The 16868-nt window shown below is 37.8% G+C and overlaps 1 long non-coding RNA gene and 5 gene segments (V, D, J or C); 2 read left to right on the top strand and 4 right to left on the bottom strand.

Moving 5' to 3' along the window:
• Positions 1–145: 145 nt before the first annotated feature.
• Positions 146–1510, top strand: LOC113041813 (Ig lambda chain C region-like). The segment is given in 3 exon segments: positions 146–154; positions 244–295; positions 1092–1510. Coding segments are annotated over 3 exon segments (378 nt in total).
• Positions 1511–6185: 4675 nt separating this feature from the next.
• LOC113041812 (immunoglobulin kappa variable 3-15-like) lies at positions 6186–6652 on the bottom strand. The segment is given in 2 exon segments: positions 6186–6514; positions 6604–6652. Coding segments are annotated over 2 exon segments (378 nt in total).
• A 3017-nt stretch (positions 6653–9669) lies between these two features.
• The window catches only part of LOC113042040 (Ig kappa chain V region 3547-like), a 15416-nt gene continuing 8217 nt past the window's right edge, over positions 9670–16868 (bottom strand). The window contains 1 exon segment of the V gene segment in view: positions 9670–10255. Coding sequence covers positions 9918–10255 — 338 coding nt within the window.
• LOC113042049 (uncharacterized) lies at positions 10643–12081 on the top strand. 3 transcript variants are annotated; one of them, XR_003275515.1, is made up of 4 exons: positions 10643–10657; positions 10752–10816; positions 10964–11058; positions 11852–12081. It is a non-coding gene; the product is annotated as an uncharacterized LOC113042049 (long non-coding RNA). The 3 variants fall into 3 exon arrangements; XR_003275513.1 differs by having other exon boundaries at positions 10752–11058; XR_003275514.1 differs by lacking the exon at positions 10643–10657 and having other exon boundaries at positions 10749–10816.
• LOC113042039 (immunoglobulin kappa variable 1-8-like) lies at positions 13002–13605 on the bottom strand. The segment is given in 2 exon segments: positions 13002–13437; positions 13517–13605. Coding segments are annotated over 2 exon segments (372 nt in total).
• On the bottom strand, positions 15330–15998 carry LOC113042020 (immunoglobulin kappa variable 1-8-like). The segment is given in 2 exon segments: positions 15330–15741; positions 15838–15998. Coding segments are annotated over 2 exon segments (402 nt in total).

Here is a 16868-nt window from a genome sequence, read left to right as displayed (position 1 = left end):
ATGAGGATCATCACACGTGTCTCTGTCAATCACTGAATCAACTGAGTTTGATTGTGAGTCACGTCACACTTGATATAAAAGTGAATTTCTTTCAATAATTGAGGTTGATGTTTTAGTAATAAGACAGATGAAGTAAATGCAGGTGATGTGTGCTGTGAGTGTGTGTTTGTTGGAGACTCAGTTGATGTGTGTTTGTTCAGTTAGTGAAGCGTTCAGGAGGTTTTTGTTCAGCTGCTCTATTAGTTTGTATCACTGTGGTGGACTTTCGGCAGCGGCACCAAACTGGATGTTGGCAGTAAGTCAATCATCATTTCATTATTAATACAACAACTGACTGACAAACACTTTGTTACGCTATAGAAATTATGCATGCTTATGTATTTTTATATTTATATATATTTGTATTTTTAGTTCACACAATGTTTAACATTGTAAAGATGGTTTTGATTGTCATGGCATTTTTGTTTTCATCCATTGAACTATAATCATTTCTGTTATTTCAACTTAATTTGATGACTTTTCAGAGCTTCAGCTCTTTTTTCTTCTTTGTTAATTAAATTCTAAATGTTAAAAATTAGTTTGTCATTATGACACAATTTTCATTTTACTTGAACATTTCTGACCGTAATTAAACTTATATTTTCAGATTAGTGTGCTGATTTTCAAGTAAAGCCTGCAGATATTTTCAATCTGGAAATTATTTTTACTTTAATTTATTTTTAATATTTGTTAAATTAAATACCAAAACTTAAAATTTTGTACCCAATTTTCTCATGCTGCCATCAAAAATTTACGATTTTCTATTCTGTTTTCTCCACATCTGATCTTTAATGATTTTAATCAAAGGGACCGTCATTGAAGTTGTGTCTCTGTGAAAGAATGTGTCTTTAAATCAATATATTTCACCAAACTTTCATTGCTTTACTGATCACAATTTTGTAAAAATTTATTCAGTTGACTTGCAGTTTAATATTGCTAAAATGACTAATAAAATCATCACTGTATTAATTGTTCATATATATTTTCTATGAATCTGAAAGGATAGAAATTCTTTGTGTTGTTGACTGAGGTGAGTGTTGTGTGTTTGTCAGGCGTCACTCGTCCTAAAGTGAGCGTCCTGCCGCCCTCCAGTGCAGAGATCTCCTCAAAGAAGACAGCGACACTGGTGTGTGTGGCCAGCAAGGGCTTCCCGTCAGACTGGAGCCTGAGCTGGAAGGTGGACGGGAGCAGCAGGTCTCAGGAGAGCAGCGCTGGGCTCCTGGAGAAGGACGGTCTGTACAGCTGGAGCAGCAGCCTGACTCTCTCTGAGCAGGAGTGGATGGAGAGCGTCTCAGTGAGCTGTGAGGCCACACGGAGCGGCCAGCCTGCGCTCACTGGACACGTGACGAGACAGCAGTGTTCAGAGTAGATCTGCTGCTCTTCTCACTCATGTCTCACATGGAGACTAACAGCACATGAGCGACTCCTTCATTCTCCACATCCAGCTTCAGTCGCTCGCATCTGCATCTGCTCTGCTTTGTGTGCTTCATACAAGAACATATGTGTCTGCTTTATCATTCAGTTATGATGCTATTACAATTGACTCAATAAATAAAATACAATTGTGACTTTATGCCTTTGTGTTCTTTTGTCATTTTTGTTTCAGGTCTTTCTTTGGATTGAGGTTTTATCTCATTTTTAAAAACACATTTAGAAACTTGACTCAGTGGACCATGAAAAACACCTGCAGATAGACGATGAAACGTTATGAACCTCACAAATATAGTGTTAAATGAATGTGTTAAAGAGTGTTAGATTAACATATTTACTGAAGCAAGTGGAAAACTCATTGAATGCTTTATATTTAATTTAATATCCATGAAAATGAAAAGCTCAGAAACACAGTTTCTCTGTTTGATCGGTTAAACGCTCTGAACTGGATCAGTTTCACTTCTGCTCATGCACTGATGAGACAGTTTTAGAGTTTGAGAGATAGTTTTATAAGACTTACACAACTTATGAATTAACTGTTTAGGGATGGAGACTTTTGACTGGAAGATGGTGAATAAACTATTCATCTTTGTGTCCTGCTGATTCTTTTTGGAATATGAATGTTTAATAAGAAAGAATGAATAAATTATACATTATAAAATTACATAGTTAAAAATATAATGGATTGAAAAATAAGTGATTGGAGAGTAGAAGAAATAAACCATAATAGATATGAAAGAATTATCATTATATTAAAATAACTTTAGTAATGTTTAAAATTGATGGACCTCAACGAAATAGATATTAAGATCATATTTGTTTTTCTTCTCTGTAGAGTGAGTGATAGTGTTTGATCAGCTGCAGCATCAGTTCAGTCACTGTGACTCTGACTGACACAGGTTTTTGTACGACTCACAATCACTGTGTGAACCACTTAATGCTCTCAGGCCAGTAGAAACTCTGACAGTAATAATGTCCAGCATCTTCAGTCTGGACTCCACTGATGGTCAGAGTGAAATCACTGTTAGATCCACTGCCACTGAATCTAGATGGAGTTCCAGTGTAACGGCTTTTTGCATAACGAATCAGGAGTTTAGGAGCTTCTCCAGGTTTCTGTAAGTACCAGGAAAAGGCATCATCCCCATCACTATATCTGTGCACGTCTTTACTGGTTCTACAGTTGATCTTCACTGTTTCTCCTGGTTGAGCTGCTGTCGTTGAGGGACTCTGAGTGACGCTGATCTGTCCTCTACACTCTGAAACACACAACAAGAAGAAAATCAACTCAAAACTTTGACAATATACTTGAATAAAAATATCAAATATATCTTTCCAGACACAAACCTCTACATAATACAGTCAGAGTCCAGATCAATATGGTGATGAAAGTCATTTTTGTTGGTTGTAGGTTCAGTTCTAGTGAGAAACAGTTGTTGATCATGTTTGATGTTTGTCAGAGTTATAAACACACGCAGAGCACTGAAGTGTGTGTCGCTCATGTAAAACACACTCTCTATGCAAACACTGCAGCAGTGAACAGGTTTAAATTGGTTTAATGGTCACTGAAACCTCGCTGACTGTTTTTTTTTAAACGAAACTCCTCATATCTGAACCAAGCAATCACAGAAATTATATAAAAGTCACATACTCAATCAAAACAATGTGCTTAGAAGCAGATCATGTGCTAGTTTATTATCTTAAAGTGATGTCTATTTTTTCATATTAACCACAGATGTGTCTTTTACAGTATGGTTTATTAACACAACACTGGGGTTTAAGGATCCACCTGCAGGCCTCAATAACATCTCTTTCAGCAGCAAGTCTTCTCAGAAAATCTCACATCCAGACCAGTACGAATACAAACACAAATACAGACCAGACTCAACCCTGCTGAGCTTCAGTGTGTGTGGAAGTGAAAGCTTCATGTTGGTCACTACTGGCTTGTTTAACATGATTCCTCAAGCGTCCAATATTCATCTGACCCAGAGCTTTCAGACTTATTGGAAATATGTGCCTCTAAATACATGTCTGCGTCACTGTTATTATATGCCTTACTGCACGAGTCGTGACAGTTTCAAAGAGAAATGTCCAGAAAGTTAAAACACTCGTTCAATACGTGACCGTGACACATTTTGTGCTTGAGGTATTTATTGCCGCTGTTCAGAATGGAAAAATCTGGGGAGAGTATCTAAGGGTTAATGCTTTATCCTGTATATATCCCCCACACCAAACCCAAACACATAACCTACCTGATAGTGCTAACAAATGCAAAACTGATATAAAATTAATTTGTGGATGCAGCCGTGCTATTTTAACTTCCTTATAAATCAAAACTCTGTACCTGTAAATCATACTTTGTGTGAAAAGGAATAAAAGTTACTTTACTGCCTCTAGTGTTTATTTCAACTGGAAACTGCAGTGGTTCGTACTGTACATACTGGTAATCAGTTTTACAGAAATGTATGTAGAGGAATGTATTTCCAATGAGTCTATGGGCCCTATCTTGCACCCAGCGCAATTGACTTTGTACACCGACGCATGTGTCATTCCTATTTTGCACCTGCGCAAAGCGCGCTTTTCCCTCCACAGAAGCACGTCGCTAAACTAGTGAATGAATTTGCGCTCCCTGGGCGGTTCAGCGCAAAAAAGGAGGCGTGTTCCGGCGCAAACAATCCCTGGTGCTATTTTGCTGTACCATTAAACAATTGCGCCACTGACCAGAAAAAACCTAGTCTAAAGTCAGTGGGCCCTATTTTAACGATCTGAAACGCAAGTGTCAAAGCGCGAAGCGCAAGTAACTTTGTGGGCGGGTCTCGGCGCTGTTGCTATTTTCCCGGCGGGATAAATGGCTCTTGCGCCCGGCGCAAAACTAAAATGGGTTGGTCTGAAGTAGCTTTATTATTCATAGGTGTGGTTTGGGCGTAACGTGAAATAAACCAATCAGAGCGTCATCCAACATTCCCTTTAAAAGCAGGTGCGCAAGTTCCATTATGGATTGCTATTATTATGGCGTATTTACCAGGCGCACGCCAGGAGCGGTTCACAGCCGAGGAGACTGGTGTTCTTGTAAGAGCAGTGAAAGACAGAGAAGTTGTGTTGTATGGGGATGGGAGAAACCCACCCAAAATATCGTCGGTTAAACAGGCGTGGGAGGAAATAGCCACAATTGTTTCATCGATTTTTTTTTTCCTGGTTCTTGACGGACAAACAAATTTGTCAGATGTCCTTAAATACATATATGTCTTGCCACTATCAGGGCAAACAGGTCTGATCCTTAATTACTACAATTAGCCTGAATAATTTGTAAGCAAGATTTCACAATGATTTCCGTCATCTCATGTGTTAATATTTTTTTAGTGTAACAATTTATGATTTGCAAAAATAACTGTTGCATCTGTGTAGATTACATGAGCAAAGTGTATGCGCGTTGTGCACGCTATACATTATGGTCAAGCATGCGCCCTTAAAATAGCATAATGAACAACGCGCAACGCGCCACTGACTTTAGACTAGTTTTTTTCTGGTCAGTGGCGCAATTGTTTATTGGAACAGCAAAATAGCACCAGGGATTGTTTGCGCCGGAACACGCCTCCTTTTTTGCGCTGAACCGCCCAGGGAGCGCAAGTTCATTCACTAGTTTAGCGACGTGCTTCTGTGGAGGGAAAAGCGCGCTTTGCGCAGGTGCAAAATAGGAATGACACATGCGTCGGTGTACAAAGTCAATTGCGCTGGGTGCAAGATAGGGCCCAGTGGCGCGTTGCGCGTTGTTCATTATGCTATTTTAAGGGCGCAAGCTTGACCATAATGTATAGCGTGCACAACGCGCATACACTTTGCTCATGTAATCTACACAGATGCAACAGTTATTTTTGCAAATCATAAATTGTTACACTAAAAAAATATTAACACATGAGATGACGGAAATCATTGTGAAATCTTGCTTACAAATTATTCAGGCTAATTGTAGTAATTAAGGATCAGACCTGTTTGCCCTGATAGTGGCAAGACATATATGTATATAAGGACATCTGACAAATTTGTTTGTCCGTCAAGAACCAGGAAAAAAAAAAATCGATGAAACAATTGTGGCTATTTCCTCCCACGCCTGTTTAACCGACGCTATTTTGGGTGGGTTTCTCCCATCCCCATACAACACAACTTCTCTGTCTTTCACTGCTCTTACAAGAACACCAGTCTCCTCGGCTGTGAACCGCTCCTGGCGTGCGCCTGGTAAATACGCCATAATAATAGCAATCCATAATGGAACTTGCGCACCTGCTTTTAAAGGGAATGTTGGATGACCCTCTGATTGGTTTATTTCACGTTACGCCCAAACCACACCTATGAATAATGAAGCTACTTCAGACCAACCCATTTTAGATTTGCGCCGGGCGCAAGAGCCATTTATCCCGCCGGGAAAATAGCAACAGCGCCGAGACCCGCCCACAAACTTACTTGCGCTTCGCGCTTTGACACTTGCGTTTCAGATCGTTAAAATAGGGCTCTATATGTTGGAGACTCTGACTGACTTTTTGTCGAAGTGTTGCTCTCAACTAATAGTTTAACCTCTATTATTCTTTAGAGTGACGGATTCATTTAGATATGTTTTTTCCAGATGCATGTGTGACGATGTTGTATCACATCCTCATGATCAGCTGCAGCATCAGTTCAGTCACTGTGACTCTGACTGACACAGGTTTTTGTACCACTCACAATCACTGTGTGAACACATAACTACTGTGATAACTCTGACAGTAATAATGTCCAGCATCTTCAGTCTGGACTCCACTGATGGTCAGAGTGAAATCACTGTTAGATCCACTGCCACTGAATCTAGATGGAGTTCCAGTGTAACGGTCTATTGTTAGATGAATCAGGAGTTTAGGAGCTTCTCCAGGTTTCTGTAAGTACCAGCTTAAACGGTAACGTGGCGCACTCCATTCAGACACGTCTTTGCTGGTTCTACAGCTGATCTTCACTGTTTCTCCTGGTTGAGCTGCTGTCGTTGAGGGACTCTGAGTGACGCTGATCTGTCCTCTACACTCTGAAACACACAACAAGAAGAAAATCAACTCAAAACTTTGACAATATACTTGAAGAAATGAATTGATATCAAACTTGTGCTCCACAAACCTTGAGCAAACGCTGTGAGAGTCCAGATGAAGATGATGATGAAGGTCATGTTGATGAAGATTGTTGTGTGTGTCAGTGATCAAGTGTTAAACTCACAGCACTATAAACACTCTCAGAGCACTGAAGCATCTGATCAATATGCAAACACACTCACATCATTTACCTGCAGACAGCAGATGCATCATTTACTATTTAATATCTTTGCTAATAAATTCATTTTATCCATTTTCACAAACAAACACTCATGATTTATCGCATGTTATTTAATTATTTATTTCAGGTCGAGCTTCTCTCTCCAAACACTGTTTTATGTTAAGTTTCAGTCAGTTTTTCACGCTGAGATCATTTAATAACTGTGTTACAGATTTGATGTCATCCATGATAGGTCTAGTAGGATACTGTATAACAGGTCAAAGGTCATTCAAGGGAGTCACCTTCTAAATCTTGATCATCACAAAGCTTTAAATAACAGGTGTTTTGTAAATATGATGATTTTTGGGATTGATGATAAAACAAATGATTTGATTTTAGCCTTAATGTAATAACAAGGATTAATTATTAAAGATGAAGATTTTGTGCTGTTTTTTATAATAATTGCTGAGTGCTGTTGAGAAGAGCTGCTGTTGAGTCTGATATCAGTGTGTGAGTCTCTTCTCTCTTTCTCTGCTGGAGTTTGTGTTTATTTGAGTGTGACGGAGGTTTTTGTACGACGCTTTCACTAGAATGAAGCACTGTGGTGGACTTTTGGTGGAGGAACTAAACTGACCATCAGAAGTAAGTCTTTCTTAAATTATCTAACATCAATATATAACGTGTGTGTGTTTTAAAAGGAGGTTTAAGTTTAAGAACATTTTGCAACAATATTTATAATTTTATTGTAAATTTTTATTCTGTTTTATTGATGGATTTCACCCATTCATGTATTTAATTATTACATTTTCTCTGCTATATTATGTACAAGTCATATTTGGTGATATTCAATACTTTTCAATCTTAAGCCATAGTTTATATTTGTACTTAATATTTTACATTAGTAATTTCACATTTTTGTATGCTAACAGTTTGATATATTTTAATTAATGGCAATTTTTTTATGAATTTTCATTTATTTCTTAAAATATTTGGTAACACTTTATTTTGATATAGTCCACTTTAGACACTCTACTAGCAGTAAGTAACTTTGCATCTACGTGTCAGTTAGTAGAGTATTAGTAGACTGTCCGCTTAATATCTTCTAACACTTTCTTTGTCAACTTATTGTCAACTTATACTAAGCCTAAACCTACCCCTAACAGTCTACTCTGAGAGTTAGTAGACATGTAGTTGCAAATTTCTGAGATTTAGTTGATATGTAGTTGACATGTAGTTACAAAGTTACTTATAGTCAGTACAAGGTCTAAAGTGGACTATCGAAATAAAGTGTGACCAAATATTTTAATTTGTGCATGACCAAAGCTGAATGATATAGACAGAATATATTTAATTTGGTGAGTCAAAAAGAAATGTATCCGATAAGCATGTTAAATGTATTATTTAAACTATAAATTTACTTATAATTATCTTAATGAGAAAATGTCTTTAATGTTGATTATTTTCAAAATAGTTCAATTTGTTTCCTAAATCTTAAAACAGTACCACAAAAAAAATTATGAATTTGCACTTGGTCAGAGATGTTTTATAAAATCTTTTTAAAAATGTTACTTAATTCAGAAACAAATAGCATATATTTGACAGTATATCATGTTTGATTAAGAGAACTGATTTATATTTCTACAGTATGTTGTGCTTGATACACTGTAAATATTATAGTAAAAAAAACAGCAGCAGATCGTCAGATTTGTTCTTTCACTTTCAAAAACTGCATTCAATATTTTACTGTAAAATAACATGAAATGTCCTGTTAGATTTACTACAGTTTTTCACTCTATGTAGTGAAATATAGAACTGTTTAGGACTTTTCCCATAACATTTTACAGTCTTTTGCTATTAAAATTATGACCGTTTTTGTAGTGTACATTTCTTAACAGTACATTTAATTGTTAATAGCTGATGGAGAATATTTTCAGTCTTCATTCAGGATATTTGTGTTATATGAAGGACAGCAGTGATGTGGAGTTACAGTAAAGATGAACTGATGGTGATTTTGTCTGCATTATCTCATCCGCTCCTGTGAATATTTTAGCTGCAGATGTGAAGAAGTGTGTGTGTGTGTGTGTGTTGCAGCTGGTCCCGCAGTGAAGCCCTCCGTGTCTCTGCTGCCTCCCTCTTCTCTGCAGATCTCTGGAGACTCAGCCGCACTGCTCTGTCTGCTCAGCTCTTACTCTCCACAGGGGGCGCAGGTGAGCTGGACGCTGGACGGGTCAGAGGTCACCGAGGGGGTTCAGACCAGCGCAGAGAGCGAGCGGGACGGACGCTACAGCCGCAGCAGCGTCCTGAGCCTCAGCAAAGCACGCTGGGAAGCCGGCGAGCGCTTCGTCTGCAGAGTAACACATGACGGAGCTGATCACGAGACCTCGTTCCTCAAGAGCTCCGAGTGCTGATGTTTCTCCAGTGAAGAGCAGCAGGATTCACAGCAGTCTCCTGATTTACAGCTCAATACTCAAGCAGTCTTTCAATGTGCTGCCATTGCTGTTCATTCAATAAAGCTTCTGAACGCCTTCCATTTGTGTTCGACTGCATCATTGATCAGTGTGTCCTTCCTTCACTAAAGTTTCAGCTGCTGTTGATGGATTGTAATAGTTGAGAACAGCTGTGTTTAGCAGTAAATGTGAACTGAAGCTCTTGGGGTTTGAACATGGTCTCTGGAGACGGAGCTGCTCTATTCTGAGACCATCAGAATCACTAAAGCTGTCAATGCAAATCTGATTTCAGCTCAAACTCACAGTTTCACTGTTTGATCGGTTCAACGCTCTGAACTGAAACACTTTCACTTCTGCTCATGCACTGATGAGACAGTTATGAAGTTTGAGTGATAGTTTCATAAGGCAGTTTATCAGTATGATTGTAAGTATAACCAAAAAAAAAAAAAAACACACAAAAACTACCAAACTGTAACAGAGAAAACATTTGTGTGTTTTTGGATTGATTTGATATCGATTCATCACAAAATCAGAGCATAACTGAGTCAAACCCGTCTGTCCCAGGACAGATCTGAGTCTAATAGAGCTGATGTGAGTCCTAACTCAGTTGTGAGCTCATGTGTAGTTCTGTGTTTGGTCTCTGTGTGTCAGTAGTGAGTGATAGTGTTTGATCAGCTGCAGCATCAGTTCAGTCACTGTGACTCTGACTGACACAGGTTTTTGTACCACTCACAATCACTGTGTGAACAGCCTAGTGCTACCCGGCCAGTGGAAACTCTGACAGTAATAATGTCCAGCATCTTCAGTCTGGACTCCACTGATGGTCAGAGTGAAATCACTGTTAGATCCACTGCCACTGAATCTAGATGGAGTTCCTGACTGGAGGGTGCTTGCTTCATAAATCAGGCGTTTAGGAGCTTCTCCAGGTTTCTGTAAGTACCAGCTAAGAAAGTGTGTCCCAAAGAGATTCCTGTACACATCTGTACTGGTTCTACAGCTGATCTTCACTGTTTCTCCTGGTTGAGCTGCTGTCGTTGAGGGACTCTGAGTGACGCTGATCTGTCCTCTACACTCTGAAACACACAACAAGAAGAAAATCAACTCAAAACTTTGACAATATACTTGAAGAAATGAATTGATATCAAACTTGTGCTCCACAAACCTTGAGCAAACGCTGTGAGAGTCCAGATGAAGATGATGATGAAGGTCATGTTGATGAAGATTGTTGTGTGTGTCAGTGATGAAGTGTTAAACTCACAGCACTATAAACACTCTCAGAGCACTGAAGCATCTGATCAATATGCAAACACACTCACATCATTTACCTGGAGACAGTCGCTCATTAACAGACACAAAATACTGTTACTATTAATGTTTCATAATATTATATAATCTAATAGCCAAGCTGTTATAAATGTATCACTTCTGAATAAATCTACAAGTCCAACTTTAGTATTTGATCCTGACTCTCTCCTGTGAGACTTTGAGAATATTTTTGACTGTAGTTTGATAGAAACATGATTAATGTTAATTCATTAATTTGATGTCAAATCCGTGGATGTTGTGCAGGTTTTTACAGACATGAGGATCATCACACGTGTCTCTGTCAATCACTGAATCAACTGAGTTTGATTGTGAGTCACGTCACACTTGATATAAAAGTGAATTTCTTTCAATAATTGAGGTTGATGTTTTAGTAATAAGACAGATGAAGTAAATGCAGGTGATGTGTGCTGTGAGTGTGTGTTTGTTGGAGACTCAGTTGATGTGTGTTTGTTCAGTTAGTGAAGCGTTCAGGAGGTTTTTGTTCAGCTGCTCTATTAGTTTGTATCACTGTGGTGGACTTTCGGCAGCGGCACCAAACTGGATGTTGGCAGTAAGTCAATCATCATTTCATTATTAATACAACAACTGACTGACAAACACTTTGTTACGCTATAGAAATGAGACACTTTTAAACTTAAGTGTTTTCATTTTATTTTTAGTGCACATTGAATGTTTAGCTGTCAGTGTTATAAAGATGGTTTTATTGTTATGGCATCTTTGTTTTCATCCATTGAACTAAAATAATTTCTGTTATTTTTGAGTTTTCAGAGCTTCAGTTCTTTATTGTTCATTGATAATTAAATTCTTATGGTTAAAAAGGTGAACTGAAATCAATTGTTGATTTTTAAGCAAAGCCTGCAGATATTTTCAAACTGGAAATAATGGTTGCTTAATTCTATTTTTGTTCACATTTGATAGGGTAATAATTTATAGTAGACATGCAAGACATAAATTATATATATATATATATATATATATATATATTTTTTTTTTTTTTAAACAAACTTTTATACTAAATCTTCTCATGCTGCCCTCAACAATTGTAATGAATTCCTGCAGTTATTATGTTTATTCACATCAGATCTTTGATGCCTTTAAAAAAAGAGACTAACATTGAAGTTTATGATGAAAATGATTCTTCAAATCAATATAATTCACCAGACTTTCTTTCCTTTGCTGATCACAAGCTTTGTAAAAAATTATTCCGATGACTTGCAGTTTAATGTTGTTAAAATGGCCAAGAAAAGCTATCATTGTATTAATTGTTCATATATATTTTATATGAATCTGAAAGCAGAGAAATGCTTAGTTCTTGACTGAGGTGAGTGTTGTGTGTTTGTCAGGCGTCACTCGTCCTAAAGTGAGCGTCCTGCCGCCCTCCAGTGCAGAGATCTCCTCAAAGAAGACAGCGACACTGGTGTGTGTGGCCAGCAAGGGCTTCCCGTCAGACTGGAGCCTGAGCTGGAAGGTGGACGGGAGCAGCAGGTCTCAGGAGAGCAGCGCTGGGCTCCTGGAGAAGGACGGTCTGTACAGCTGGAGCAGCAGCCTGACTCTCTCTGAGCAGGAGTGGATGGAGAGCGTCTCAGTGAGCTGTGAGGCCACACGGAGCGGTCAGCCTGCGCTCACTGGACACGTGACGAGACAGCAGTGTTCAGAGTAGATCTGCTGCTCTTCTCACTCATGTCTCACATGGAGACTAACAGCACATGAGCGACTCCTTCATTCTCCACATCCAGCTTCAGTCGCTCGCATCTGCATCTGCTCTGCTTTGTGTGCTTCATACAAGAACATGTGTGTCTGCTTTATCATTCAGTTATGATGCTATTACAATTCAGTCAATAAATAAAATACAATTGTAACTTTATGCCTTTGTGTCCTTTTTTTTCATTTTTGTTTTGCACTTCAATTGTTTCTTTGGTTTAGGGCTTTATCTCACATTTAAAAAAAAAAAATGCAAACTTAACTCAATGAAGCATGAAAAAACACCTGCAGACAGACGATGAAACGAAATGAACTTCACAAATATTAGACACATTTAATAAGATTAAGTGAGTTAGATTAACATTTTGCAAGTGCAAAACTTGTATATATGTTTTTTTTTTTGTTTGTTTGTTTTATCCGTGAAAATTCAAACTTCAAACTCACAGTTTCTCTGTTTGATCGGTTCAACGCTCTGAACTGGATCAGTTTCACTTCTGCTCATGCACTGATGAGACAGTTTTAGAGTTTGAGAGATAGTTTTATAAGACTTACACAACTTATGAATTAACTGTTTGGGGAGAGATCAGATGGAAGATGATAAATAAACTATTCAGGAGCTGCATCTTTATGTCCTGCTGATTATGGTTATATAATTAGAAAGAAGAAAGAAATTTTGCATCATAAAAATACGTCATGGATTGAAAAATTAGTGAGTGGAAATTAGTAGAGATAAACCATAAAAGATCAATTTTTTTTATAAAATACATTTAATAATCTTAAAAAAAGAATGATGGAGCTCAACATTGTGTTTCTTCTCTGTAGAGAGAGTGATAGTGTTTGATCAGCTGCAGCATCAGTTCAGTCACTGTGACTCTGACTGACACAGGTTTTTGTACGACACACAATCACTGTGTGAACACACCACTACCACTGCTGTGATAACTCTGACAGTAATAATGTCCAGCATCTTCAGTCTGGACTCCACTGATGCTCAGAGTGAAATCTGTTCCACCTCGTGCTCCATTCCCACTGAATCGACTGAAACTGTTACCATAGCGATCGTTTACTCCAGTAATCATGAGTTTAGGAGTTTCTCCAGATTTCTGCTGATACCAAGCTAAACCCCAGCCAGCTATACCAGGATCAGTTTTACACTCTATAGTGACGTCTCGTCCTTCAGAAACAGTCACAGCTTCAGGCTGAGTCACAGTGATTCCTCTGGATGCTGCTGACAACAACATTATATGAGTTAATCAAATTAAATCAACATTAAAGATTCAGAAATGAGCATCTTTCTCTTCTGTTACCTGGAAGAAAAGCTGTCAGAATCCAGATGAAGCTGCTGAAGAGATTCATTGTGTTTGTTGGTTGTGTACCGTGGTAAACAGCAGTGTGTTATAAAGTGTGTGAGTCTGAACGATATAAACACTCGGAGCGATGAAGCTTGTGCTGATGCAAAGTGACTCTCGCTGTGGAAAAACCCTCCTTCAGTCGGTCCATTTCTTTCTTCATACGACTCTCATCATCAACACATTATACAGAAAATGCCCACCTACAGATGAAAACTGATTTGTTTTTGTGACTTTAATTGTGTTTAATGCTAAAATCAATTTTATACATCAGTCTCTGGTGTCTAAAGAGTTTTTGTGATGTGTTGCAAATAAGGTTTGCAAAAAAGGTAAAAATGAAGTTTAATGAAGTATAGATTCATTGCATATTTTTGCAAATGTAATTTTTTAATTCTCTTCAACACCAAATAATAATCAAACCTGAGCATGCTAATCAGTGTCTTCAGGATGATTCGAAAATCACAGGTGGATGAGTTTGATCAAAGTTTAATGAGCCAGGTTCGAGGATCCCTGATACAGGCGGATATGCTTTTCAGAGACAGTTAAAAAATGCTCATTTCAGCCGAGTCCTCCTGATTCTGAAGCTGAGCGTGAGATAAAGATGTGGATGCAGAATTCAAGAGACAGAGACGTGAACGAAAGGAGCGCTGTCAGCGTCCGCTGAGACTCAGGAGAAGAGAGAGCGTCACCAGTGAATACTTTAGCACATCAAAACATATTTCCAGCAGAGGTCAACGTAATAATTTCATATTTTTTATTTTTAAGTTAATTTGTAGTATTTTTATATTTGTATAGATAATATGTAGTCCCTTTCAGAGTGTTAAATTAGCTGTTTTAACCTGAATTGAATGTTTTCTATTTTGTATTTAATAAATCCTTTCCCATTTGAAATTCTTTTGACTACTGTATTGACAATACAGATATTAGTTATGGGTGACTGCATCCTTTACAGATGTATAATAACTGTTTTCCCCAAAGAAAAGTATTTATAATGAAATAGATTTATTGTAGTATATTAATAGTGTGGGCCTAGTGAGGGTTTCCTGGGGGTTAAGTGGGGGCTGCCCGTGTAGGGTCAGTGCTGAAGAGCCAATGTTTTGCCAATGAGCAAAAATCTCTGCACTGGCAGCCTGCTGGGGCCCTTAGGCTTGCCCTTAGAGGGTATGTTTATCTCCTCACCTGTGAAACAGCAGCTAGTGAAGATCCAGATGAAGATGGTGATGAGTTCAGACTCACAGAGATATAAAACCTGCTGAAGCTTGTGCTGCGATGCAGTGTCACTCTGATCTCCGTGAGGGGCCAAAGGTCATTTCAGAGGTTACAGATAATCAAAACTTATTAAAATTACATTAACAATTAAAAATTCATTAATAAAAAAAAAAAGGGGAAACAATTAATACAAATGTGACCAATACATTTTTTTTTTGATTCAGTAGTTATAAGAAAAGATTTATGATTAATAATGTCATTATTAACTTGAGATGAAAAAGATACTTGAGAAACTGCTCAAGAACATCTTGATGTTGCTGTATGATAATATATGAGTGTAGTGTACAAAAGGATAAAAAAGGGGAAACAAATTATAGTTTGTTTGATTTTATATCAATTTACAAACACAGTTTTCTCTGATTCTGAAAATATTTGAGTAAAACCCGTCTGTCCCAGGACAGATCTGAGTCTAATAGAGCTGATGTGAGTCCTAACTCAGTTGTGAGCTCATGTGTAGTTCTGTGTTTGGTCTCTGTGTGTCAGTAGTGAGTGATAGTGTTTGATCAGCTGCAGCATCAGTTCAGTCACTGTGACTCTGACTGACACAGGTTTTTGTACCACTCACAATCACTGTGTGAACACACGATCACCCGCACAACCACCATAAGAATTTGTTCTGCAATGAAAACTCAGACAGTAATAATGTCCAGCATCTTCAGTCTGGACTCCACTGATGGTCAGAGTGAAATCACTGTAAGATCCACTGCCACTGAATCTAGATGGAGTTCCTGACTGGAGCGTGCTTGTTCCATAAATCAGGAGTTTAGGAGCTTCTCCAGGTTTCTGTAAGTACCAGGACACACAGGGTGGGCTGCAGACTGGAGAAGAACTAAACTTACAGCTCATCACAACATTTTCTCCTGGTGTGACAGGTTCCACTGGAGTCTGAGTGACTGTGATCTGAGCTTTACACCCTGAAACACAAACATTTATTAGTCCATAAAAGTATATTATTTGACATATATAATACAATTATTTGAATAATATTATTTGAAATATACACTATTCACCTTGTAGTATAAAGCAGTATGAAAGAGTCCAGATGAAGATGATGATGAAGGTCATGTTGATGAAGATTGTTGTGTGTGTCAGTGATGAAGTGTTAAACTCACAGCACTATAAACACTCTCAGAGCACTGAAGCATCTGATCAATATGCAAACACACTCACATCATTTACCTGGAGACAGCAGCAGATTCATCATTTTGCCATCATTAATAAATCTCTATTTATCATTTGTATAAATCTCTATCTTTATTTCTTCTGAAAGAGACATTCATGATTTACTGAACATTATTTTGGGTCAAGCTTATTTCTCCAAAAACTGTTTTAATGATCAGATTAATTCAGACTTTGTTGCTGAAAGCATGGTGGGCCTAATGGATAAAGAGTTAGACTTGTAACCCAAAGGTTGTGGGTTTGAGTCTCAGGTCCAGCAGGGAATGTAGGTGGAAGAAGTGAATGACCAGAGCTCTTTTCCACCTTCAGTACCACGACTGAGACCTTTGAGAAAAAACACACAACCCCCAGCTGTGTGTGTGTGTGCACTTGGATGGATTAAATACAAAACACAAATTCTTATTTCAGCCTTCATTCTTTCTTTTTTTTATATGAACATTTTGTTATTTTATAATAATTGCTGAGTGCTGTTGAGAAGAGCTGCTGTTGAGTCTGATATCAGTGTGTGAGTCTCTTCTCTCTTTCTCTGCTGGAGTTTGTGTTTATTTGAGTGTGACGGAGGTTTTTGTACGACGCTTTCACTAGAATGAAGCACTGTGGTACACTTTTGGTGGAGGAACTAAACTGACCATCGGTAAGTCTCTTCAATTCTGTCATTAAAATATATGATATTTGATTCATTCATTTTAATTCATTTTCAGCAAAAATAAAATAAATAAAATAAAAATTATTCATTTATTGTAAAACAAAAAAATGTTTTGTAAAATTTCTTTAATAATTTCTACATTTCAGTTATTTCATAGTTTACTTAAGTTGTATAGTTCGTATTGAAATATACATATTCAATATATATATTCATTTT

The sequence above is a fragment of the Carassius auratus genome, chromosome 24 (genome assembly GCF_003368295.1).
Source record: "Carassius auratus strain Wakin chromosome 24, ASM336829v1, whole genome shotgun sequence".
In the NCBI taxonomy this organism is placed as follows: Eukaryota; Metazoa; Chordata; class Actinopteri; order Cypriniformes; family Cyprinidae; genus Carassius; species Carassius auratus.
This window is presented reverse-complemented; position numbering and strand designations above follow the sequence as displayed.